The sequence below is a fragment of the Haliaeetus leucocephalus genome, unplaced genomic scaffold (assembly GCF_000737465.1).
Source record: "Haliaeetus leucocephalus isolate CR32 unplaced genomic scaffold, Haliaeetus_leucocephalus-4.0 Scaffold395, whole genome shotgun sequence".
NCBI lineage: Eukaryota > Metazoa > Chordata > Aves > Accipitriformes > Accipitridae > Haliaeetus > Haliaeetus leucocephalus.
The window spans coordinates 7,984,440-8,010,273 of NW_010972831.1; the positions used below are offsets into that span (position 1 = coordinate 7,984,440).

Here is a 25,834-nt window from a genome sequence, read left to right on the forward strand (position 1 = left end):
GACCGCAGCCGCCGTGCCCCCGCGCCAGCCGCCCCGCCATGACGAGCCTCTTCCGTCGGAGCAGCAGCAACGGCGGCTCGCGCGGCGGCTCCTCCGCCCAGGAGCTCAACAACAGCCGCCCCGCCAGGCAGGTCCGCCGGCTGGAGTTCAACCAGGCCATGGAGGACTTCAAAACCATGTTCCCCAACATGGACTACGACATCATCGAGTGCGTCTTGAGGGCCAACAACGGCGCCGTGGACGCCACCATTGACCAGCTCCTGCAGATGAACCTGGACAGCAGCGGCTGCGACGACAGCTCGGATTCGGAGGACAGCATCCCCCCCGAGGTAACCCCCGCCGGTGGTCCCCAGCACGTGGCTAGGGGTGGGGGTCCTTTGCCTGGACTCCTGGCTGCCAGGGCTGGCTCGTCATGAGCGGGCAGCTCAGTCTCATCCTGCCTCACTTCTGCCTGGGCATGGTGCTTGTCGGCTGTTGCAGGCGGGCAGATATTCGAGTGCCCGATTTGGCTGATCTGGAGCGTGCAGCCTGGCTGGTTTGTCTTGGACAGTGCTTGAGGCTCGAGCCAAAGCGCTCTTCTCACTCCCTCCTGCCCAAAAACCCAACAGAGACCCTTTAGCTGCTGTCAAAGGGTCCCCGAGGGCTGCGTACACCCAGGGATGGGCTCATCCATCACCTGAAATGCGGTGCCTCGAGAGCAGCACCTCCAAACCCCACCAAAAGCCCCCCTGGTGCAGGGGACTGGTGCCGGGAGTTTGCCCCCGTCCTCTGTGCAGTGTTCAGCCTGTTCTGTCCCCGTTTTGCTGCCATGCGCAAGCGGGGAGTGTTTCTCCAGCTCGCCCTCACCCTGTCCTCTCACCCCACAGATCTTGGAGCGGACCCTGGAGCCAGACAGCTCGGATGAGGAGCCCCCTCCCGTCTACTCCCCTCCCGCCTACGAGAGCCAGGAGTTTGGCAACCGCTACCCCCGCGCGCCACCCACCCCACCGCCCAGGTGAGCCCCCAGGCCCACAGTGCGGCCGGCAAAGCACCCTGTGCCAGCGCCTGGAGGGGGGGGTCTTGCTGCGTGTTAGGTGGCCCTGGCAAGGGGCATCTGGCATCAGTTCGTTAGGGTCAGGCGAGACGAAGCCAAGGGAGATGAATGAAGCTCGCAGCTGGCTAAAAAATCCCTGCAAGGCCCTAAAAAGCGAACAGCTGAGGGGCCCAGAAAGCCACGCTGGCAGCGTGTGGAATGGCAAAAATCAGCTACCGGGGGTGGGGAGTGCTCGCCTCCGCTTGAAAACACCAGGTGCTGGGCGTCTGGGGCCCCACGCATCATGGCTCTCGGCACTGGAGACCTCGGGTCTGTTCGATTTGCTGCTGCTGGGTCACCGAGCCCCTTGGGGGTCTCTGGCCCCACGGGCTGTGGGCTCTCCCCCGGCGGCAGTGCCTTGGCCATAGCCTTGGGGCTTGCAGGAAAGCAAGCGCCGGTGCCCTGGCCGCCTCTGTGCCAGCCCCCTCGGATGAAGGCGCTGCCGGCTGCGCAGGCTGGGTGCGACATCTGGTGAGAGACGCTCATCAGCTTCGTAAGCACGATCCTGCCGTGCTAGGGCTCCCACAGGGCTGTTTTCTGGGACTCCGAGCAAAACAAGGAGGAGAAGGGAAATCCAGCCTGCGTGGTTGCAGGGCAAGGCTTGAAAAGCAGCTCCCAAAGATTTCAAACTGGCTAGGAAAGCCTTTCGCTCTCCGGAGCTAACGCTAACGCCATGGGTTTGGGAGGCGTGCTGCGGTTTCTTGGTTCCCAGGACCACCGGTCGAGCTGGGCAGGGGGCTGCCATGCCGGGCCCTGTGCCCTGCTGCTGCAGCAGACGTCGGGGGGTTTCACCCTTGCCAAAGGTGCTGTCTGTGTTTGCCTTGCAGGACAGACGTGCCGGGACCCGGCAGCACTCCAGCGCCCGGGCGCTACAGGAACTGGAACCCACCGCTCCTGGGCAACCTCCCCGAAGACTTCCTCCGCATCCTTCCCCAGCAGACCACTGGCACACAGGTGAGGCTTGCTGCCCCTTCCAGCCTGCGCCCCAGCTCCGTGGTGTGGCATAGAGCATCAAACTCGGTCCTCGGCCACCCTGAGCTTGCAGCATCAGTGCTCTGAGAGTATCTGGGTACTGGGTGCCGACTAAACTGAAAGTCTTGGAGCACTTCTTGTTGTTCAAGGCGAGACTGAAGTGAGCAAGGTGGGAAAGGGGAATCTTCCAGTAAGGCTTCAATGTTTTTCCTGCCGTTAGCCCAGCAGTTAGTGCCAGCCATGCCACTTGTAATAAGCACCTACTATTTCAAGTTATTTTAAAATCTTACTTGCTACCCTGGTGAGGAACAGCAGGACCGGCATACACTCTTGGGGAGAGTGGCACTACCAGGGTGCTTGGGGGCTGGTGCAGTGGAACTTGGGTGGAAAATCTAGTGCAAACCAGAGGATTTTCTCCTGGGAAATCAGAGTTACCGTGTTCTTCATGACAGTTTTGGAGCCATGGGGCTTGGGGTTGCAGGTGCCTTTCTGCCCACAGTGGGGCAGGCAATGGACAGCACCCCGTGGGGAACAAGCAGCCCCAGCGCAGACCGTGCTGGGCACCCAGCTTGGCTCCAGGCACTCCACATCCCCAGGATGTCCCTCAGCCCCTTTGCTAACACAGGAGCCAGCCTGCAAATGGGACTAGTGCCCTCCTGGCACGGCGAGGGGCTGGGGGGGCCTGCAGGCACCCTGCCTTCCCCTTGCATCGGCTCCTCCCTCCCTTTTTGGCGCCGAAGGCAGCCTGCCACGTTTTCATAAATGATTGCCCTGGAAGTTGAGCTTCGCAGGCTATATTACCTTTCTGGGAATAGGAACGTGCCAATTCATTTGGGCTCAAGGGGAGGAGAGGAGCAGCTGCTCTTTTCTTTCCCCGGTAATTGTGTGCTTTTGCTTTTTATGGCTCTCTGAGAGCAGCTACAAATCAGATAAATATTGTAGGCGAGGATGGGGTTGCGGCTGTAGAGTGTGGCTCTGCTGCTCCCCAGGTGCAACCGCACCGGGAGCCAGGGGAGAGCATGAGGTGCCTTGTGCAGGGACGTTCATCAGTGGGAAATTGCAGTCTCTGCTTTTTAGACAGGGGGAAATAAAAGCAGCGACGCTGGCTGAGACTGTTCTCCCTCGCCTCACCACCAAGTCCTGTCTTGGCTCAACCCCACGGTTTAAAGTTAAAAGTCTTTGCAAATCTGCATTCTGCAAAGGAGCTCTTCCGGAGGCACCGGTTCCTCCCCGTGCCACGCTGAGCCCAGACCAAGACGTCCCCATTCCCGCGTGGGATATCCATCCCTACCTGCCTCCGCCCCATCCCCATTCCTGCTGGGCAGAGGTGGTGGTACCCTGTCCCCCTTTGTCCCCTTTGCAGCAGCACCGTCCCGAGCGCAGCCCAGCCGGGGGGGGGACGGTGCCCCGGGCTGTCGGGTGCTGGATTTAGGAAGGAGGGACCCCTCTCCCCGCTGGGGAGCAGCCAGTCGGTGGTGTAACGGAGGAGCAAAAGGCCAAGCTCAGCCTGAGGCGTTGCTGCGGGAAACCTCCTGCATGCACCAGCGCAGGCACCGAGACCACCGACCGACCTCTGCCATGTTTGCCTCCTGCCCAGGGCTCCCACAGCTGCCGGCAGCCCGTGCCGCGGGGGCTCGCCCCGCGGGGTCAGGGCTCCCTGGAGCAGGAGCGGCGGTGGAAGCAGTACCTGGAAGACGAGCGGATCGCGCTCTTCCTGCAGAATGAAGAGTTCATGAAGGAGCTCCAGAGGAATCGGGATTTCCTCCTCGCCCTGGAGAGAGGTGAGAAGTGCCTTCAGAAACCTCTGCCTCCGCTTTTCGGCTGCGTGGCCCCCCCGTGACACTGGCTGCTGGCGGCATTGCCCTGCCCATGGCATCGTGGCTCATGCCAAAGCAGAACCAGTGCAGGATGCGGCCAGGCTGGTGGCAGGTGGTCTGACACCGGGCAGCGGGCTGCTCCCCGGGCTCCTGCTCCTGGTGCTGAGCCGCCTGCCCTGAGGCTCTCCTCCCCCTGCCCATCTCTCTGCGGTGTCTCTGGCAAACCCCAGCAAAATCCATAGCAAGGAGCCTCGGAAATGCCCTCCGAGCCCAGCCTGGCCGGTGCGCTCTCCCCGGCTCTTTCTGCCCTCCCCAGGTGCTGGCAGAGCCTGAACTGGAGAGCAGTTTTGCCATGATTGCTCCTTCCCTGTCACCATGCTCCTTCCCGGCAAGCCAGCAGCCAGCTGCTCACCCAGTGCCATGGGGAGGGCTCAAGGGTGTCAGTGGTTTTCTGCTGCTTAGCAAAGAGCACCCCTTCCCCTCCCTTGCTCTGCCACCAGCTCTGAGCCCCCCCGGCCAAGGGGCCGTCTCCCTCGGAGATCTTGCTGGTGGTTTACAGGGTTCCGGCAACACTTTTCACTGCAGGGCTTTGCCCCCGGCCGCCGCGGCTGGAAAACCACCGGCGTGCTCGCCGCATGCTTGCAGCGGGTGGGCGGTTCTTCTGCTGCGGTGAGAGGAGCGCTCCCACCTGCTGTTGCGGGCTCCCACCAAAGCGCTTGCGGTCACCGTGCTGACGTGAAGCCCGAGCTCCCTCCCTTGCCGTCAGCCTGTCCCTCCACGGCTGTGGGGGCCATGAGGGGAGAGGGGAGCGGAGCCGCGTGCGCTGCCTCGAGGGTCTGATCGAGCTGGGTGCCGGGCTTTTTGTTTTTCAGATCGATTGAAATATGAGTCAAAAAAATCCAAGTCGACCAGCGTTGCTGTCAGCAACGACTTTGGTTTCTCCTCCGTAATATCAGGTAACTTTCAAGATGCGTGTGAGCATCGCCTCTCAGCAGTGGGAAGCCGCACAGCTCCAGTGTTCCCAGCCCTCTGCCCAGCTCCCTCCGAAGTGGCTGCAGGGTGAGGAAACTGGCTGATCCCTCCCTGCCACCATCCCAGCACAGGAGAGGAGCTGGTTGGTGATGGGGACGGACACTGCTGCCCTCCCTGCCCTCCCCACGTGGAGGATTGTGCCTGGGAGGCATAATGACTGTTCCTGAGTAATCCTGATTAACCTCGGCCAGCGGAGCAGCTGCCTGGGGTCAGAATTAGAGCTGGTGTCTGTCGATGGCCCTATGCGGGGGTGTGCGAGACGCAGCGGCTGGGTGCACGGTGCTTTGAGGGCACTCAGACCTGGGGAAGGGCCGTGGGCCCAGGTGGGCACGAGAACGTGGCTGTGGGGGTCTCTGGTCCACCGGACCGAGTCGCTGGGCTGCCTGAACTTCTACTCCTCATCTGGTGGCCCTGCCATCCCAGGTACTGAGCACGGGCACAATCTAATACCCGGAGTGCAATTAGCGCCGGGGGTAATTTGGGGCTGCTGTCCCTGGAGCAGCACCGAGGGAGGCCTCCTGCTCTGCAGCGGTGCTGGTGGTGGGGCTGAGCCGCCAACTCACCCCACGTCTGCTCACAGGTGGCTCAGGGTGAGCATTCCCGCGGGGCCGAGGCTGTGCCGCAAGCCGACATCCATGCACCCACGGTCTCTGGGGTTATATCCACAGAGAATCCTCGTCTGGAGCCAGCCCTGGCGTGCCAGTGCCCTCATCCTGCCTGCTCTCGCTCAGCTCTGCTCATGGCAGGGCTGCTCTTTGCTTGCACTGGAATTGGGTCATGGAAATGATTTGTCTTGAGCCTCCCCTCGCCGCGCACGCACTCCCGGTGACCAGATGTTTGCCTTCCAGGTGACGTAGCCCCCTCTGTAACCAGCGAGGCCGGCGGTGCCGTGTCTGACGATGCCTTATTCAGAGACAAATTGAAACACATGGGAAAATGTGAGTCGGTTCGCAGGCTCCGTGTTGGCAGCGGGATGCCTGCGAGGGCTGGAGGGAAGCTGGGAGCGGGGCAGGCAGGGGAAGAGCCGGCAGCATTGCTTGGCGCTCGCCCAAGCGCTGCGGTGGTCCCCGCTCGCGCAGCGTGTCCGCTCCGCGTTCTGTGTGCACGTCAGCCGGTACACGTACGCCTGCTAGCGCGTGTGCGTGGAGTTTTCTTGTCGCCTCCCTTGGCAGCTGGGCACACGCGGCCCCATCGCCCTGGGAGTTGCACAGAGGGGCTGGCACATCGGCGCACAGGGCGCAGGCCGTTGCACGCTGCGGTGGCACGTTGTGCTGAGACGGTACTCAGCCCCAGCAGCGTGGCTTTGGGGTTGAGTTTCCGTCTGTATTTTACAGCCCTGGGCTGTTGCATCCCTGCCCTGCGGTGGTCTTCTCCCGGCCCTTGCCAGCAGCAGGGAGCTCCTGTGCCGCACGTCGGCACGACAGACGGGAGATGGAGACCTGGGTCTTGGTGCCCCAGCTCTGCACTGTCCGTCTGTCCCCAGTGCATGTGTGGGTTGTGGCATGAGTCGAGGATGCAGGTGGTGGTGTGGAATAGAGGAATTTCTGGGCAGGGTTTGTGTGAATCCTAGAAAAGCAAGCCAAGGGTTTGCCGTAACTCTCCCTTTTCTAATCTTTTCCTCTTAGCAAGTCACAGCCCACTTCTCCCGTTGCAAAATAGACTGAGGTCTTTGGGCAGCTTGACTGGGGCTGCAGCCAGCTGAGACACTGGGGAGATGCGGGTCAGTCACAGATAGGGAAGGTCATGAAAATCCCAGTGAAAGGGTAAAAACATCAGCACTTCCCGCCAGGGACCAGCATGTCCCTGTTGGTCGCGGGAGCTGGCTCTCCGAGGCTGGCAGCCTTGCGCGGCCCCGGTGTTTCCAGGCAAACCCAGAATATTGCTGTGGGGCATTGGGGTGCGGGTGGCTCTCGCACTGCTGGCCCTGGCCCTCTCTTCCCCATTGCCCATGGCAGCTTTGGGAGGGGTTTTGGGGCAAGACCCTCACCCAGCTGCTTCCTTCCAGCCACGCGCAAGAAGCTGTTTGAACTCGCCAGAGCCTTCTCCGAGAAGACGAAGATGAGGAAATCAAAAAGAAAACACTTGTTGAAGCACCAGGTGTATCCTAAAAGGGGCTGGGGAGCTGTCGTGGGGTGCGGGGCTGTCGGAGTGGTCTTGCTTGGGTGCTTCTGGGGACTCCCCAAGGCCACGGTCTGGCCGGAGCCTCCCAGCTGCCTCTCATGGCTGGGCCGTGGGCTGGGAAGGGCGATTGTGGTCCCCCAGCCACATCTCGGCCCCACAACTGGTTTTCCTTAGTGGAAGGCGCAGGCTGGGAACGGCGGCTTCCACGGCAAATCTTCTCGACGATGTCGAAGGACATTCATGCGGTAAGAAATGGCATGCCGTGCCATGCTGCGCCATGTGCGCTGTGCTCAGCGTAGCTAGCTGGGGTCCCGCAGTGACTGGCCCCATCCTGCCCCATGCCGTCACACTTTTGGAGATGGCTCCCATCAAGGCTACGGGCTCACCCCTGGTCCCACACAGCTCTCCTGTGAGCGTGCACTTGCTGGGACCGGGGACGCAATCTCCTCTTTTGGGGAGCCTTGGAGGCTTGCAGCTGGGCTGTGCAGCCCTGCAGGATGCGTAGCCTGGGGTCGGGGCACAGTCCTGGCAAATCTGTTGTCAGCCAGATGTGCACAGCAGCAGGTCTTGGCAGTGTGTTTTGTGCCAGCCTGGACCACCCCGGGTCTGGCTCAGGTGGCATGAAATGGCATGGCAGAAATGGCCCCGTGGGCCAAATCCTCCTTCCAGTGTTCTCAAGCCTATTCTGGCAGAGAGTCCCCATGTCCCAGTCCCTGGGAATTGTCTGTCTGGGCGAGGAAATCCCTGCCCTGGGGCAGGGGCCGGGCTGCCTCCCTGCTGGGGCACCTCGCTGGAGCTGGGACCGTGGCACGGTGGCTGGCATCCCGGCGTGGAAGCGGCGGCAACTCCTGACAGCCCCTGCCTGCTTCTGCCTTTCAGATGAAGACTTCCAAGCGCGGAGGCAGCAGCTCCGGGAGGAGGAGGAGACGCCGAAGGAAGGGCAGTAAACGGTGAGAGGCACCTGGGGACAAATGCTTCCCAGCGAGCGTGCAAACAGCCCTGTCCATCCGTCTGTCCTGGCTGGAGGAGGGAGCTGGGTGCTCTGGATCAGGTCCAGAGCGTGTCTGGGTGGGCACGAGCCCCATTAGCAGCTGTGGGTGCTGCAGCGGATAACGGCGGTGGCCACGGTGTGGCTGAGGCTGAGCATGCACCGTTCTCCTCCCCTCCAGGTCCCAGCACTGGGGTTTATTGCTGGCACAGAACGTGCACAAGGCTTCATAAGAAGATGGCTGAAAAAGGAAAAAAAACACCCAACAAACAACCCAGTTTTTTGGCTGTTCCCCCTCTGCTGTTGTACTCCTCTGAAGTACAAGTATTGAAGTGAGGCACAATGTTTTCTTACCAGTGGTTTGAAAACAACTTCTATCTAGCAAATCAGCCAAAAAGGAAAAAAAAAAAGGAAAAAAAAGTTCGGCAGCTGATGTGAGCGGCTCTGGAAGAGCCAGAGGAGCTCAGACTTGGGAGGAGCAGCGTCCCGCCTGCTCTCTCGGTCTGAGCGGCGTCGCAGAAGGAATGAAAATCAGTTGTACTAACGAGGATGCATTCACATGTGGGATCTGCTTGGCTGGAGCACTCCTGAACATATCTCTGTAGCAATCTGATGTAACTTTACTCTGCGCACACAGGAAAAAAACCACCGCGTGAGAAAGAGAACCTAACAGCTGTTGTCTACTATTGCTAGGAGTAATAAGCAGAGATTCAGATCAGGTAATAGTCAAATAATATAAATTGTTTATAAAAAGGAAAGGCCTTCTTTTCGTAGGCGTTTCACTTTGAATTAAACCTTTGCCTTCGGCATTGCTAAAACTGCCTTGAAGTACGGACGCTTTGTGCCGCCACGGGGCAGCACCAAGGGCTGGATTTCGCATCAGTTTAACCCTCACTGCCGAAGCAGGACACGTCCCACCGGGTGCAGCGTGCCGGTGGTGGTCCCGGCTGCCGGGCAGGGCGCTCGGTGGCTCCAGAGATGCCCCCCCGCCGTAGGTAAGATGCAAAGCCCGAGCCGGGGGGTTTGTAGCTGAGGCCGGTGGAGGCATTTTCGGCACGGAGAGTTTGCACAAGGGCTAGCGAGTGCTGCTGGGTTTGGTGCGGGGCTGGGGCTGGCCTGGTGGCAGGAGCAGAGCACCCTTCCTCGTCCTTGCCCTGGGAGCTCGTTTCGCCAGGGAGCGTGGCAGAGGGCTGGGGAGGCCGGCAGACAACGCTTGAATCATTGCAGCTTTCGGAGATGCTGTCAGGCTAAAAATAATTACGTAAACAAATTCCTTCCTTGTGTAAGTAATGAGTGACGAGCGTAAAGTCAGAAATCGCTCCCGCCAGCACATTTTATTCTCCTTTATCGGCATAATCTGTTTACTGCTAAATGCAGGAGGTGGCTATAGACGTGCCTGTTTCACTTTCTGGCTCCCGCGAACCAGCACAAATGTTGCAAGATCGGAGCTGCGAAGGCGGCAGACGCAGAAACCCCAGCCATCAAACACACACGCAACTGTTTTCCCTGCCTCTCCGCGGGGTTTGGTAACAAAAGCCCACATTGCAGGCGCTGGCTCCCGACAGGCTCCTTTTCAAACCCGCCCGGAGCCTGCATGCCTTTGAAGCGGACGCCAAGATTTCTTTCCCGGCGAGCGGTGCAGCCGGTGCACCTGTTGAGCGCCGCTGCCGTCGCCCTCGCAGCCGCGGTGGGGATCGGTGGGCACCCGCGTGTTTTGCCTTTTCCCTGGTCCCTGGCCACGGCCGGGGGTGCTTCAGGGTGTCGGGGGCTGCAGGGTCTGGGTAATGTCCCGTTAGCACAACGGAAGCGTCGCTGGCAGCACCGGGGCTTGGCCAAAGCCCGGGGTGCTGATGGCGAGGGTGGGATGTGCAGGGCTGGAAGCACCCCAAGACGCCAGCGAGCTTTGGGCTCCTAAAATCAAGGCAGCAGAAGACCCAGCCCACCGAGCTGATCGCAGCTTTGGTGTCCACTCCTTTTCTTTTGAAGGAAAAGATTGAGGAGCACCGTGGCAGCCCAGCCAACGGGTTAGAGCCGTCCCAAGCCACGCTGGCCTTGCTTCGACGTGTGCAGGCTCTGAGCCTTCCCTGCTCCCTGTCGGGTGGAGGGAGGTGCTGGAGAGGCACGGCGTGATTTGCACTGGGCTGCTCTGCACCATGTGGGGTAAGATGGGCGCCTGGAGGGACGCGTGTCCCTGCCTGGGTCGGGGCGCAAGCGTGGGGCCGCGGGCGCGAAGGACTAAGTGTGAAGCTGGGGCTTTGCCGCTGGGAACAGAAGGTCCTTTAGTCCCTGGGTGGGACTTTTATTCCCAGCCTGAGACTGGTGGAGAGAGAGGAGGGGCTCCTTTCCTACCCTCCGCTGGCTCTGGGGTCCGTAGGAGGCTGCCGTTATTCCCTCCCAGTCTAAAGCAGCTCTCTGCATATTTGGAAGAAAATCAAGCTTGGAACCAGATCAGCTTGTCAATGTTCCAGCGCCTCTTAGCTACCGAGGGCTTAACTTTCAGCGAAGTTTCCATGAACGCAGGAAGCACCGACAGGCAGTCGGGCAGGAGCTCAGGCTCTTGCAGGAAGGAAATTCTGCTTCTCCCAGCCAAGGAGGTTGTTACTGGAGGGCTGGTCTGGTGCGTGGGGAGGAGAGGCAGCAAAGCACTTGTGCCCAGGTGCTTGCAGCTTGTCTTCCCGCTGCTGAGCCCCTGGAGGGTTTGCCGTGCTCCTCGTCCTCGCTGGAGGACGGGCTGCGTTGTGCCGTGGCTGCGGAGGATCGCGTTGAGCTCTCTTTGGCAGTCTAGTGCTGGGCAAGCCACGTTTCGCATCATGTCACAGGTCAGTCCTGCTGGAACCGCTGGCTTTAAGTGGCGTTAGTGGTAAACGTCGCCGTTCCTCCTCTCCCATCTGCTCAGCCTGCACGTTAGTTGACATGTTGCCTCCGAGTCATCTTTGTAACCCAGCCGTAGTTTGCTGGTGGAGAGGAGCCCGGAGACAGCAGGCTGCCTCTGTTTTTTGCTTTGGGCTGGTCTGGCCGAGCACATCCCTGAGGTCTCCGGCATCCTCTGCTCCCTGCGATGCTACCAGGGACCTGACGGAGCCCGCACAGGGGAGCAGGGCTGCAGTCCTGCGAGAAAACAGGGAGAGGAAGGGCAGCTCGGGGGGCTGCGAGCTGGAGCGCAGGGGCCGTGGGGAGGGGACGGGTGTCAGCGTGCAACCTCCGCTCGCCGCACGTGGTGGGTGTGAACCCCCCCCCAAGCCTCGCCGGCTCTGTCTACCCTGCCAGCAAAGGTTTTGTGTTAGTTGGGTCTGGCAACGCGCGCTAATCGTGAAGGGTCCCGGGCCAAGAGCGGGCACTGCAGCCGTGAGCACACAGGGTTGGGAGCGGGCTGGCAGCCTATGCTTTGCAGGGGCTTGGGGATGTCTTTGCTAAACGGTCTAACAACTTGCCCTTAAATATCCTAGGCTAGGCAAAGCCTCTCTGAATGATGTCACTCTGTAGCCATTTCAAAATATCTTGGAGGCACAAAGCATCGTTTTAATGGAGGATGAAGAGTGATTGTTTTTTGTGTCCTTTAAAAAAAAAATCAGGTCTAATGAGTAGAAAGGCCACTAAAACCGGCTTGGAAGCCAAAATCCATTTCTTACATGAAAATATACAATTCTCAGTGATGTTTGTATCACTTCTATACAAAATGGTTTAAAAAGAGCAAAACAAAACAATCTGTGATGTTTGTGAGTGTTGCTATTTTAGAATTTATTTCCATAAGTGATTTTTTTCTTAAAAATGTTTAATAGTAATTCATATAATAAAGTCATCGTACTCTTAACACTCAGGTTTATTTTGCTTTTTTGCTCCCATTTCTTTACAGGGGAAAAAAGAAAGAAATCGGGGTGGGGAGGGAAATGCCAGCTCTAGCCCAGCTCTAGCTGTGCCCCTCATGGCTGCAGATGCCCAAAAGCTGCCCTGGCTCATTGCCTCTCTGCTCATATTGGTGCTGAATTTGCATCTGACAATTTTCTCAAGAAAGCGAGCACTGTGGGAGACCTGTCACTGGTGAGCTCCTGTGTCCATCCAGGAGCAATTTCTGCTTCCACCCGGCAGGATGTTTGGTTCGGGAGCAGGTCCTGTCCGGTGCCTGTTGTGGGAGACTGCGAGAAGAGCACCGGGAGTGAGTGGCAGTGAGAGCCCAGGATTTGGGGAAAAGCCCTGGCACAGCTGAGGATGCTCTGGGGACACCCTGTCCCCTTTCCTCCCCGCTTCACCTCAGCAGACAAAGCAAAACCACCCCAAAGCGCGGTGGGTGCGTGGGGCACCCACTGCTCCCCTCTGCCATCCCCATGCCAGGGTTTCATCTGGGGTCCAAGGCAAAGGGCTCCACTCAGGTTGGAGGCTCCGAGGGTGGGCTCTGCACCAGGGAAACCATCCTGACACCGAGCGAGCTGGGAAGCAGAACTGCCATCCCACGCTGGCAGTGGGGGTGCCGTGCTTGCGGGTCCCTATGGAAGCTCCTGGCACACCCGTGGCCGGCTACACGTGTGGCAACCTGCCTTTCAGGCAAGAGCGGAAAAGGAAAAATGCTGTGGCTTAACCACTTCATTCTGAAAATAACAAGCCTCTTGGGGACGGGGCGTGTGAGTTTTCTTTAAACTGTTTCATTAGCTATCGCACAGCAACTCCTCCGCGTCTGTCAAGCAGGCAGTCTGGCTCCTTCGCGGTGTCTCCTGGTGGAATGGAAATACGTTATTATAATGAATTATTTCTGAAATATGTGTTATTCATCTCCAGCCCTGCACGTTTCTGCACTGTGCTGAGCTGGCGGGATCACCGGGTCTGCGAAGTTGGAGAGCACAGAGCTGGATGGTGTTGGTGGAATTGCTCCTGAAGGGTCTGGTCCCAGCATCACTCCTGCAGGGAATTGCTTGCTCAGTGCTGGGCTTGGCTTCCCCTTCCTTTTGTGTTCCCTGCAACAGGCTGGAGGAGGAAAACTTTTAGTGAGAAACTCCTCGGACCCAGAGATGAGGGGGGGTCTGTCCCAGGTATGAGGGAAGGGCAGGGGTCTGTCAAGCCCCACTTACAGGAGCTGGCCTGCTGCGTCTCCAGCCAGCACCCAAAACCTGAGTGTCAAGCCCTTCGGTTTGGGGAAGAGTAGGACTTTTGGCCTGTCCAGCCTGTGCTGTCCTTGAGAAATACCCCCCTGGGCAGCCTTAGCAAGGCAGTGTCTTGCCAGATGGGCTGTGAACCCCGGGGACGGCTCCATGCTTCCACCTCCGCTTGCCGTGGGCAGCCCATGACTCGCAGGAGAAGGGTTATTTCCCTGGTGGCGGGCATGGTGCTTCGTGGGCAGCCTTGGGTGGCAGTGGCAGAGCCGGGGGGCATGTGGAGCATCCCCCTCGCTTGCAGGGATGGGGCCAGAGTCTGCCTGCCCTGCGCCAGCTGTCCGGGAGCAGCTTTTGGTTGCTGGCAGGAGTAGAACTTCCCAGTCTCACGTGTGGCTTGGAAACCTTCCCTGTGAACGAAGATGCTGGAAAAAGTCAAGGCATTCTTGCCTTAAATGTCAAAAGCATCGAAATGCTGGAGAAACCCTGGATGTTGCCTTCCCGCCGCAGCCAAGCAAGCTGTCGTGAGCCCGCGGGGGAGCCAGGGCTTTTTCAAAGAGCTGAAAAGACCAGGGCCTGCCCAGTCCTTTGAGCAGCTCAGATGCAGCCCTGGATCTGTCCCAGCAACTCCCTTTTGAATTCTTCTGCTCTACAGGGGCAAGGGTTTTTTCTTTTAAAACCGTGTTTTAAGAAAACCAGCAGCTGAGAAAAGCCCAGGACTGAAAACTGCGGTCAGATGAGGATGAATGCTAGAGGTGTTTTAGACTGGCATCGAGTACCTGCTGGCTCTCAGTCTGCGGTGGAAATTTACCGCCCCCTTCCTTCCCAAGGCTGGAAGATGGAAGGAGGGATGTATTTTTTTCCCCATCAGCTCATTCCCAAGCTAAGGGCTGCACCTAGTGACCAGGCATTGCTCGCTGCCGCACACTTCTCCCAAGTCACGCTGGTGGAAACGCTGACTGGGGGAAAGCTGTTTACACAGGGCAAACAGCCTGGATTTTATTAATCGAGGTAAAAAATACAGACTGGGGCTCTGTGCTGGGCAGCCAGGCGCCGTCTGCTGCCACCTCCTGGACCCAGCAAGCAGTGCTGGGGCTGGCCAGGGCAGGATCAGGCCATGGTGCAAACCCTGGACAGGGCTTGTGCAAACCAGGGCAGCAAATCCCACCGTTGGTTCTCCATCCAGGTGAGACCCAACACCAAAAGGCGACCGGACCAAGACTGGTCCTCCCTGCATCCCGCTGCTGGTGATGGTTTGCAGCCCAATGTCACCACCGGTCCCCAAGTTCCTTGGCTGTCATGGGGACATAGTGGTGCTCAGCTCGGGGGGCACAGCAGACAGGGCAGATGCGAAGTGCCACGGGTGGAGAAGAGGAGCCCCAGCCCCTGGGGACGTCATTCCTGCCGTACGGAGAAAAACGACGTCACGGAGGAGGCGCGGGCGCAGTGTGCAACGGCCATCTCCGACGCGTCCCCTCCTCGTGGGGCCGGTGGCTCCTTCTTTCCTTAGGACCGTCTCCCTCGTCCAGGACATCTGTCCTCTCCCGTCAGCCGAGGCCGGCAGCGAGGCAGCCCCATCGGCTCCGTCAGAAACCGGAGATGGCAGCCGGGCCGCCCTGCCAGGGTCCGCACATGCTCGGCAAGCGTAACGGGGTGACAACTGTTGCCTTTGGGGAGGGGGTTTATCCGCCCTCTTGGTTGCTGCCGCTCACAGCCCTGAGGCCGGGTGGGCTTTAGGGAAGCACAACTGGTGTCGTTTTATCGCAGGGTTGGCGCTAAGGAGGACTCTGGTATTTTTGGACATGGCCCTTCCTTTTTTTGCCCGTCCACAGCACCTCCTGGAGGGCTGCGACCCCAAACCCTGCTGCTGTACCCCCTCACCAACCTGCCCCCCAGACCCCCGGAGCTGCGCTTTGGCCCGGAGGAGCGGGTATTATTTGGAAGCAGAGGATGGATGCTCAGTGCTTCTGTCGGTGCGAGCGTGTCCGAAGGCTGGGCTGGGGTGGAAGGCAAGGGTCGGGGTCGAGCCCAGTGCTCCCCAGTCCCTGACTCTCCCCTGGCGTTTGGTGCCCCTAACACTGGGACACCAGCTTCCCCAGTGCTCGGGGGGAGCCGACACGGGCACAGACCCCCCCCAGCTGGGGACGGACCCAAGCCCTTGGTGGGGGCAAGGCCCAGGCCGGGGGTTCCCTGCACCGCTGCTGCCTTCGCCTCCCTCAGGTGCACGACATGTCGGCAGAGGCCTCCTGAGGAGACGTGACTTTCCACGGGCCTCGGGACTCCTGCTCCTTCCCGTACCGGGGCTGAGGTGGGTGAGGGCGGCCATCCCACCCGCAGACACCAGGCCCCGCCATCCCTGGAGGGGAGACCAGCCCCCGGGGGGGCCACGGCCGGGCTGCGAGGGAGAAGAGAAGGCTGCAGTGCTCAACCGAGGCGGCAGGCCGCGGCCCCGCGTGTTCGCGTTAGGGCAGTGGGTGGTCGTGGGGGGCGGCGGCGCTGGCCCTTTAAATTGAGGGGGGGGACACACGGCACGATCGGGCTGATCCCCTGCTCGGCCATCGGCTGGCGCTGCCTGGGCGCCGCCTTCCTTCGGCTTTTGGCAGCGGCCCGGTCGGCGGAGCGGAGGCGCGTTTCCGCTTCCGGGTGGAAGGGCAGAGCGTTGCTAGGGTTGGCGGCGTTGCTAGGGGAGGCCCGGCCGCCGGCGCCGCCATGGCGGGGAACCGCATGCAGAAGATTGGGAGCGTGTTCAGCCGGTGCGGAGGGCGGGCGGCCGTGCTGCGGGGGTCCCCCTGCTTGCCGGCCGGCGCGGGGGTTTGGGAGGGCGAAGCGGGAGTCGCGGGGTTCCCGGGGGAGGGAGGCGTAAGGCCGGGCCGGGTCGGCTGTCCCCTGAGCTCTCTTCGCTGCTCTTCTCCCCCGGCAGGACCCGCAACCTGCTCCGCATCGGGGTGATCAAGAAGCCGCTGTGGTTCGACGTCTACGCTGCCTTCCCCCCGCTGAGGGAGCCCGTCTACCGGGTGCCGCGGCCGCGCTACGGCAAGGTGAAGGATGTCATCCGCCCCATCCTCTACCAGGAGGACGAAGTGAGAGCGTGAGTTACCGCTTTCCCTCCCCTGGGCGGCCGCCGAGGGGTGCCTGAGCTCCGCCGTTCGCTCCGCCGTTCCCCGCAGACCTTCTCTGCCCCTTGTCGCTAGCCCTGCGGAGGGAATGCGGCTGCCCTTGTCACTGGAACTTCCAGCAGTGGCTTCTCTGCCTCTTTCTATCGCAGAGAGACCGCGTTTACCCGTTTCTAGCCTGTTATCTCGCCTGTGTTTATTAATCGCGGGCGGAGGTGCAAAAGGCAACAGAGGAGGCGGACGGGACGCATTGCTCCTGTCAGGCGCCTTGGGTGGCCAGGATGGGCTGACTTAAACCCTCTGTGAAGGAGTTACGGTGCTCCTCTGGCTCCCCGGTGGTGGTGAAGGTGAGCTGGAATGTATTAAAACAATTTAAAAACTCGGAGGAATATCTCTGCATAACATAATAGCTCACAGAAAACAGAGAAATAGTTATGTGAACACTTTTTGTTGTAGCCTAGATTAACTGACTGATGTTGTTTATATAGTCCAAGACACATCCCTTCTTGATGGTTTGAAAAATGAAACTCTCTTATTTTTTGAATAGGAAGTTTTACAAAGTTTATGGCAGTGGTCCAAGACCTTTCAACCTGTCGCAATCAAACTACAAATCTACTTGCCAGAGGTAAGATTTATTTGTAATTAAACTAGAAACGTTTCTGAAACTTGTCCCTTTCTCCTCTTAAGTCAGTGAAGCAAAACGTTATTTGTGAGAGTAAAAACACAATCTTGAAATCTAGGTTTGTTGAGAAATTCAACGAACTGAAGGAAGAAGGAAAAATTGAAGAAGAAAAATTGTTTGAAGAAACAGGAAAAGCCCTTTTAGCCAGTGGGATAATTTTACAGAGACGAGGAACAGATAAAGTAAGTATGAAATATTCACAGAGTTACTTGGCCAGTGGACTCGGAAAACTTCACTTCCAGGCCCTTAATGTTGAGTTAGTCTGAACTAAATTCTCAGCAAAACAGTCACATGCCTGATGGTTGTAGTAAAATGTCTTTGCCGTGCAGAGTAAGCTTTTCTCTTGGTCGTGAACGTGACTGGCCAAGGTTAAGGTACTTCTTGTGGGACAGAAAAGAGAAGTACTTGTTCTGGTGATGAGAGATTTAAGGCTTCCGTGCTTTCAAATCATCCATCAGTGTGTCTATGTAAACCATTTGGAAATACGTATTGCCATATACATGTTATCTCAATAAGGTAGCAGGGGGTAAATGAGAACCTTTTCTGGCTTGAAGGTAATGAACACATTTTTCCATCTCTTTTTAATAGTTAAGTAGTCTAATGCACTCTTGCTTTTGTTCTTCAATCTTGATCCTGAGCTGGAATTTTTTACATAAATCTTGCAGCTTGGGTTGTTGAGGTTTGTTTTGTTGTGTTTTTTTTTAATTTTGGGTTTTTTTAAGGTATTGAAATAGAGGTTTGTAGTCTCGGGGTTGTTTACGTATGTTTTTGGCAAGAAAATAACTGTCCAAAAGACCTGTCCAAAGTGTTCGGCTACTGTTTTCTGTTTTCTCTGATGTACAAGAGAGGAAATGGCTCATGGGCACGTGGAGTCTAGTGCCTTGTTACTTCAGGCAATTGTCATGTAACTCTTAACATAAAATGGGGTAAAAAAACAAACTGAAGATGCTTCTAGAACAGCACGTCAGGTAGAGCAGAATACAGCTGCTCTGTGATGGTTAGAAATCTTTTACCTTGTTTATGACTAACTGATTACCATTTTTTTTACAAGTGCTGTCCTTGTAGTTGAACACCCTCAAAAAGAAGGGAGAAGAGCTATAAAAGCTGCAGTTTAAAACTCTGTTAGCTAAGTCCATTTATTATTCTCTTTTGTAATACGCTCTCCATTCTCCTCATTATCCAGTGATCTCTGGGTGAGCGTCTGTAGTGCTTTCCCCAATAAAAGAGGCTGAAGAGGAACAGAAATTGGTTCTGCTTAAAGCGCACTGTCCAATGAGCAAGTGAAAAGATGAAATCACTAACTTACTTTCATCTTTTAGCTTGAGGTCAGCAGTCTCATTTTAAATTTCTTGCCCTGGGGATACCTTGGCACTGTACTGTACCTTCACAATAATCTTAAGCATGAATTTGAACTATTCTATTGGCTTTTTCTGGACATACAAACTGGGGCTGTTGCTTTCTATTGCTGTCTTCAGTCACGCTTTGACAGAAACTTTTTATGACCCTGTTTTTTTGGTGATCATCTGTCTTTAGGTAGCGCAAGAGGATCATCAGGGTGTTGAAACCAGGGGTTCTGTATTACACCTGCAGCTTCAAACTGTGTTGGAAGAGATGCAGGGAAAGAAGAAAGATCAGGAGGAGCAGACGCCAGAGTTGGCAGAAACGCAGAAGGAAAATCCCTTACCCTCCTAACAGCTGTGCTGTTGTCCTGTGATGCTCAGCAGCAGGATGTGCCCTGGCTGTGGCAGTCACCTGCTCAGGAGCCAGCGTTTCTGCCTCCACAGCCTGGTGATTGAGAGACACTTTCTTAGAGGGAATATGCCTCAGTTATCCGGGTCTAGTGCCTTCGGTGATTGTGCATGTGGCACGCTTTCTTCCATCTCCTCATTCGTAAAATTGGAGATAATTTTTTTTTTTGAGGTTCAAGAATGTTATCTCAAATTGTGACTTGGAAAATATGAGTATAAAAGTGGAAAATTAAACATTTTCTTTAAAAATTGGAAGTTCTGCCTCTTCAGGTATCTTATTTGTGGTAGGAAAGATGTTTCTTAACTTCCTGTGCTTGACTGTACAGGCCTTGTGACAGTCCTGCTGTTGTAATGGCAGATACCGCTTGCCTGGTGCATTGTAACAGCTGTCTGGAGTGTCATCTTTGTATAGTTAATTGAGGACAGTTGCCATTTATCTAAACATAATAATATGCTCTTCCTATTCCATCATTTGCTTAAATTCAGAGTAGGATAAAGTGTAACAATACCAGATAATTTGGACCTTTGCAGTTTTTTAGTGACACTTAATGAAATTGGTCACCTCAAGAGTGTGAAAGATGCAATGTTGCAGCTGTTTGCTGAAGATGAAGTTGAGTGCTGCGACAGAAATAGTCATGGAAACTTTGGCATAGAATAATGTAAGAAAATAACAATCAGTCTTACTAGGATTTGGAGCCAATTAGAATGTAATTTTTCCCATGCCTGCAAACTCCAGTGCCTAGCTTATTTTTTATTAAAGATTTTGGCTTTGGGCTATATGAAAAACAATTACTTTTTTTTGTTTCCTTTTTTTTGTTTGTTTGTTTGTTTGTTTCCTTTTTTTTGTTTGTTTCCTTTTTTTTGTTTGTTTCCTTTTTTTTGTTTGTCTGTGTGTTTGTTTGGTTTTTTTTTAAAAAAACAAACTACCACCACCACCACAAATGAACAGGTGTAAATCCTGTCAAACAAATCTCTCCCTCCTTGTCTGGCTGTCCCCTACAATGAAAAGGGAGGGATTTCCTTTTGGTTTCGTATCTACCTCCCAGACACATTCTCCGCAATGCAATTTAGTGATGCTGCTGTTGTATGTGGTGCAAAAAACCTCTCTTAGGAATCTGTGTTGTATGGCAGTGAAAACAAGGATTTATAAATGCTTGTGGGTTGTTTTTTGTGTGGCTTGATTCACTTCCTGGTAGCAGTGTAATTACAGTACAATTACTCGGGTTGTCCTTGGAAGGTCAAACTTTATTCCTAATTCTGCTCTGTAATTCTAGAGGAGTGCAAGATTTTATTACGAAGAGCAAAACCCCTCTGCGTAGCACTGCTGTAGCTGTAAGCTCTGGAGGATCTGTTTCCAGAGCTGACCTTGCTGGCACGTACGCCTGCCCGAGCAAGGTTCTTCCGTGTGGAGCAGGAGTTACTGCCTGAATCACGAAATCCATACGTAGCAGCCCCTGAGAGGTGAATATAATGGATGCGCCCATCTCCAGTAGCCGAGTTTCGGAACCACTGTGCTGGGTCAAGGGTAGGAGAGATTTTAATGTAAACAGATGACAAAAATGCATTAAAATGGGATTCAGTCTGAAACAGCACTGGAGAGGAGATGTACCGAAGGTAAATCATTGCAAGCCCTTTGCTCCTCGGCAGCCAGCCTTTGGATGGGGGTTTCCCTCAATTGCAGCAGACTCCTGTTTGGCTGAGGACCAAGGCAAGCTGCCCTCCTTAGGAAATTTCTGGCAGCTGGGATGTGAATTTCCTTCCTTGCGCTCGGTTTTCTTGCTTGGGCCAAAGGATTATTGCCAGCCCGAGGGAAGAGAGACCAACAGCTCCATGTCTTTGCCTTTCGTGGATTTTTAGAGGCAAAAATTTTATTTTGAGCATTCTGTTTTGCATTTTTAACTATCAATGATGCTCTTAGCTTGCCAAAAATTGCAAGTGGAAGTACTTCAAAAGAAGAAGTGCTATGAAGTTCAATGCAGTAACACAAGGGAGATTTCTCACTCGCTTCATTTGCAGCTTAGTGGTTTCCTGTTTGTTGTCTGCTCTCTAAAAAATTGCCAACGTTACTTAAAGAGCTTTTCCCTCTATCATCTGCTGTAACTAGCTTCATCCTTCCATCTTTACTGAGCTTGGCTGTGCCTTTAGTTGTCTGAAGCATATTGAGCAATAACATATTAAATTTAGAACACAGACCATAGAGGCAGCCTTGCAGTGTGTCCTGAGTGAGTTCCTGTGCAGAGCAGACAAGAAGAAAGTTGGAATTAAATTTCTTTTTTATTTTGTGCTGGAAAAAGTCACTGGGGCGGCTCCCCCAGGCAGAGCACTCCCAGCTGGACCAGCCATCCTGCAGCGTGTCTCGGGCTGGAGAAGCAGTTAGAGACGTTCTTCTGCACGGTGGGTTCGTTATGGCTGGTGGGTAATGGGGAACCTATTGGGTGAAGGATGTGAGCGCGAGTGTTTGGTGCAATTAGGAGAAAACACAGTTAAGACCCGAGTTCTGTGATTTTTGATAGCGTTTGTTTGATGGATGCAGTTGCTGGGCTGGGATTGAAATGCCAATCACCGTGACCTTAGAGTAACTCAACTACTTTAATTAAAAGGTTCTGGGCAAGAGTGGGGGCGGGGGGGGGCGAACCATTTATTATTTATCAAGCATTTACCCTCCAGCCGCCAGCAAAAGGTCACCGGCTTCGCGGGAGGAGCTCAGATGAGAAGGAACCGGGGACCCCCCTGGCCCCCCCCCGTGGCCGTGGCGGGGCTCCCCGCTAGGTGGGAGCCGTGCTCCGCCACCGGCTTGGTGGGTGGGGAGGGCTCCCGGTAACCCCCCCCAGCCCCGAGCCCCCTCTGCGGCATGCCCCGGGGGGAATGGGGGGGGGGGGTGATGGACACCCTCCTGTGTCACTGGGGTGGGTGTTTGCTCCCACCCTGCGCTGGGGTAGCTGGCACCAAGCAGTGTGAAAAACATGAGCGATGGTAACGTGGGGAGAAGTTGGGAGTTTTCACCGAAAATATTTGAAAAGAAATCTCCGTTTCCCCTGGGAGCTGGCGGGATGCGCGGCTGGGAGGGAGGGGGTACAAGATGCACGCCAAGGGAGCTGGGGTGGGGGGAGAGCCCCAGGGCACGGTGAAACCCAGCGCTGACCTTCCGTCCCGGCTGTGCTGGGGCAGGCGAAGGCTGCTCCTGGGGTTTGTAGGCGAAGGACACGGATGCGACCTCGTCGCTTGCCCTTTGCCTTTGCAGGGCAGCTGGTGCAGTCAAGTCGTTTCCTTACGCCCGGGCAAACCCCGTCCTTTTGCCATTGTAACGCTCGCTAATGACTTGGAGCAAAGCTTTCGCTGTCTCGCAATCCTACACCCCATTATGGAGCAGCCGTATGACCTTTTCTGGGCTAAATTGCTGACCTCCTTCCTCCTGCAAGATGAGTGGTGAGTATAGCGGTTCCTCTCGCTGATTGCCAGGCTATTTTAAGTGACAATAAATGCCAAAGTATCAGTTACAAGGTTCCTTACTCCTTGAGGCATCAAAAAGACAAGACAATCGCCAGCGGTCGGTCACCCCTTCTACAGCTCTGAAAGCCAGGCTGAAGGTTTTCCAAGGTCAATTCCTAAAATTGCAGGCCTCACCTGAAAATTTTAGGATAAGGAACTCTGCCTGCTCTCTAGCGGGTCTCATCGTAGGGTCTAGAAGTCTTGACTACAAAGTCTGCTGCTCTTGTGATTAGCCCACTTGGGCACTGATGCCCGGGTTCGCTTGGCCCAGTAGCGTCAGCAATAAAAACCGGCAAAGCAGCTGAGCTGCGGCCACAGTGTTTGTCCAAAGCGCTGGCAAGGGAAACCCCTGCCCTCTGCCCGTTTGGAAATTCCGGGGGTCCCGTCACTCAGGGCTGCTTCTGACCCTGGGCAACGGCATCTCGTGTAGTGGTGTGTTACTCAGACCGGTGCTTTACCAGGGTCAGTGCTTGTGTGCAGGATGGGTCCCGCTGGAGCTGAACGCCTCTGGTCCCGCAGTTCAGGGCTCTCGGGCTTGGCCCTGAGCTTGGGCACTGCTTTAATCCGAAGGCAGCCAGCCCCCCCCGCAGCGATGCACGACCCCGTCAGCAGGTTGCCTGCGCGGCAGAGCCGGGCACGTGTCACTGTGCGGTAACGCATCTCTGACCACGCTGTTGGTCACGTGCGGGGAGATTATCTGCTCTTACGTCTTGAGGGTAGGGGAACTAAGGATTTAATAGGATCAGGTCTTATGTCTGGAGCAGCCAAAATAATTCATCAGCTTTGCTGGAAAACCAGGTGATCTGACCTTGCCAATGCCAAGCCTAATCAAGGCAGGTAATAAAGCATTTAATGTTTTAAGAATGTAGCTCCAAGTAAGATATAAAAATGTTGGCGTTGCCATACTGTAGTATTCGTCTGTGATTTACCTTTACCCACCCTTGCCTGCGCGCGCACACACACACACGCATTTGGTCTTCAAATCTGCCCTGTTTTGAGCTTTGGAATATTCGAGAAATTTGTATCGGTTAGGATCTTAGCTTGAATTTATTGTGTTTTTATGCTTGCCTTATTATACAACACCTGATAAAAGATATGCTGAGTTCTATCAAGGAGTATGATGGCCTTTGTAACCCAGGGATGAGGCAGTCTCATTGCCTGGCACTTGAATCGTGGCAATAGCTTTCTCTGCATCACATGAATTTAGAAAGCTTTTATTTGGGTAATTTGCTGGCTCTCCTAAAGGAGCAGGGCTTGGTGCTGCTTTCCAGGGGCAGCCCGACGCGATGAGGCTCTGCAGCTGCCATTCCCTAGGGCTGTTTGGGGCGACCAGGCAGACAAGCCGGGCATTTTACACTCATTTGTCAGGAAAATGTATGTGGCACCAGAGCAAGATGCTGCCTGCTTGGGGAGCGCTGCAGGTTGTGGCGTGTTGAATTTCCACACTGGAAGAGGGGATGGCACACAGGTGGCTTCTGCTTTCAGAGGGGGGGGGTTTGCAAAACCTTGGCAGCATCGGTTCTTGCCATCTGCCTAGTTTTGTTTTTAAAATTAATGCTTTTTTAATGAACTGGGATTGGTGCTCTTTGTAGCCTTTTGCTTCTGCAGCACCAGAAATGCCCATGTAATAGTAATTCCCGACCCAACAGTTCTGGGATGAATAAGATGCAGGAGAATAACCCTGGGCAGGGCAGGAGGAAGGAACAGCAGGAGGATTGGAGCATCCCCATGAGAACAGCAGGTTGAGCTCAGCGCTAGCTCGGGGTGAAGTAGCTGGCTGCTGTTTTACCAGTAAATCTTAAGTACTTACAGAACCTGACCCACTCCTTGTTCAGTTTTTCTATCAGTTGATGGGAGCCACCGATGGTTTGGCTAACCAGCTTGCTCATGGCCAGGTCAGCTGGAAGGACTGAGCCCCAGAGGGACCCTGGCTGCAGGGCAAGCATGCTGTTGGGCGCTGCTGTACGTTTTCTTTTAATGAACATTTTAAGGGCAGGCTGTATCATGTCCCATGGCTCAGTCTGGGCTGCGAGGGTACTGCTCAGGAGCATGAGGGCTTTGCTGGCGGGGAGTGATGTGCAGCATTGGTGCAGCCGCGAGAAAACCCCACGGCCCCGTCCCGGCGAGCTCTCGCCCCGGTGCCAGCAGTGGGGCTGCTCTCTTGGGGTCAGTCACTCCCCTGCCTGCTCCCCCGGCCGGGGATTTGAAATCTTCCTGGGACATGGCAGTGATTCGGGATGTCTCCTGCTGCTTTGAAACCCGGAGCATCAGAGATGCTCGGGAGGGTCCCCCAGGAGCCCCGGCAGCTCAGCTGTCCTTGGCTCTGTCTGTCTCCCTGTGCTGCTGCTGCCTGTATGCATATTGCAAGCTCATTCTGATGTGTGCTAATGCTATTATCCTCCAGAAATTGAAATCAAGTCTGAACCTATAATGTTTCACTGGGAGGGAATTGGGGTTATATATTCCTGTGTACAGCAGCATTCTATTTCAGTCATAGCATTTAATTATGATTGGTGTGTTAGTGCCCACCAGAGCATAACAAATTGTCATTATGTTATTCTGCTGAGTCTAATTTAATTGGCAAGTTGTCACAAAAGCAATTATCCATCATTTATTTTGTTGCCATAACCACATCTTGGAGAGCACCTGCTGTCTGAAGTGGAAAGGCTCTGCAGTGTCTTGGTCCTGGATTTCTTCCACTTGCCTGACACAAAGACACCATTTCCTCCTCTTATTTAAAAATATGTTCCTCATTTCCCAGCGTGGGCTTGTGGGCGAGGCTGGAAATGCCGGAGGAAATGTGCTGTGAAGGTAGTGACCCATTTGAGCATCCCAGGGCTGGTGCGAGTTACGGAGGCTTGTCCCCTCCGGAGACCTCGGAGCCAGCCTGGCACGGTGGCTGTGGGTTGGGGTCAAATGCGTAAGTTGTGGACCCTGTCTGTCTCCTCACTTCTGGAAAGTCAGGCTGAAATAAGGAGAGAAAGGGAAGTTTGAAGATGAGACATTCTCTGCCTGTGGTAACTAAAACACTCGGCTTCTTGCAAATCATTTTTGGGCAAAAAGGGAGGAAAAAAGCCCCCAAACTGCTGGTGGTTTATTTTGGTGTCTAAATACAGGAAGGTGGGTAGGAGCGTGCCCAGAGACGTTCAGAGGAGCAGCAGGGACGCGTGAGCCCTGCCCTGGCACCCTGAGCCCAGCCGGACCCTCTCATTCTGGAGCTGCTCAGCCCAGACGCAGCCGAGATAAAGGACAAACATCTGATGTTTGACACCTGTGTTGCCCTTCGCCAAACTGCTCCCATGCCGGTGGATTTGCTCCCGCTGGCTGGCACGGCATGGCACAGGTCACCCTGTGCTGGCTGCCGCACGGGTGGGTGCCAAAACCCACCTCCGCTCCCCGCCTGCCCTTCCCCAGGTCCGAGAGCCGCTGCAGACCATCACCCAAGCTACTGCCACGCCAGCCAGGGTGCTTTTCAATAAGCAAGTTTCAGATAAGGTATCTGGGTTCCCATAAAGACTAGGAGGCTGGCGAGGGAAGATTAGTTGTTTCTTATAATCTAGCAGGCAAAGCAATATCAGACTTCCCGAGACTAACCCAAAACTGCAGATTTTCTCCTTCCTGAGATGGTGCGTGGCTGCGACCTATTAACTTTTTAGATTTTGGAGACGGCATCCCAAAATCCTGTAAGGCTAACACAGACTCAAATGAACTCGAAGCCT

The 25,834-nt window shown here is 55.5% G+C and overlaps 2 protein-coding genes across 4 annotated transcripts in view; both read left to right on the forward strand.

Moving 5' to 3' along the window:
- CUEDC1 (CUE domain containing 1) overlaps positions 1-11,560 on the forward strand; it is a 23,585-nt gene extending 12,025 nt beyond the window's left edge. The window contains exons 3-13 of one of the 2 annotated variants that reach the window (XR_774772.1): positions 128-329; positions 867-994; positions 1,900-2,026; positions 3,642-3,825; positions 4,734-4,817; positions 5,742-5,831; positions 6,899-6,992; positions 7,201-7,259; positions 7,894-7,964; positions 8,184-8,997; positions 9,380-11,560. Coding sequence is in view for 1 of the 2 variants with exons in the window: in XM_010573830.1 (XP_010572132.1) it covers positions 39-329; positions 867-994; positions 1,900-2,026; positions 3,642-3,825; positions 4,734-4,817; positions 5,742-5,831; positions 6,899-6,992; positions 7,201-7,259; positions 7,894-7,961 (1,125 nt within the window). In the remaining variant the exon portion in view is untranslated. Of the gene's footprint in view, positions 1-6; positions 330-866; positions 995-1,899; positions 2,027-3,641; positions 3,826-4,733; positions 4,818-5,741; positions 5,832-6,898; positions 6,993-7,200; positions 7,260-7,893; positions 7,965-8,183; positions 8,998-9,379 lie in introns of those variants that run through there. The other variant, XM_010573830.1, reaches the window with a different exon arrangement.
- Positions 11,561-15,734: 4,174 nt separating this feature from the next.
- Positions 15,735-25,165, forward strand: MRPS23 (mitochondrial ribosomal protein S23). 2 transcript variants are annotated; one of them, XM_010573831.1, is made up of 6 exons: positions 15,735-15,836; positions 16,004-16,171; positions 16,744-16,821; positions 16,937-17,060; positions 21,868-22,052; positions 24,877-25,165. In XM_010573831.1, exons 1-6 carry the CDS (start codon positions 15,793-15,795, stop codon positions 25,037-25,039), a joined length of 762 nt encoding a protein of 253 aa, XP_010572133.1. In that variant the 5' UTR covers positions 15,735-15,792; the 3' UTR covers positions 25,040-25,165. The 2 variants fall into 2 exon arrangements, with proteins under 2 accessions (XP_010572133.1, XP_010572135.1); XM_010573833.1 differs by lacking the exons at positions 21,868-22,052; positions 24,877-25,165 and adding an exon at positions 18,412-19,113.
- Positions 25,166-25,834: the final 669 nt, after the last annotated feature.

Bases quoted from the DNA above. Each gene is read 5' to 3' on its own strand.
- MRPS23 (XM_010573831.1), top strand. From the start codon at position 15,793: ATGGCGGGGAACCGCATGCAGAAGATTGGGAGCGTGTTCAGCCG. The intron at 16,822-16,936 runs GTAAGATTTATT...CTTGAAATCTAG, and splicing joins TACAAATCTACTTGCCAGAG to GTTTGTTGAGAAATTCAACG. The intron at 17,061-21,867 runs GTAAGTATGAAA...TTGCCTTTGCAG, and splicing joins AGAGACGAGGAACAGATAAA to GGCAGCTGGTGCAGTCAAGT.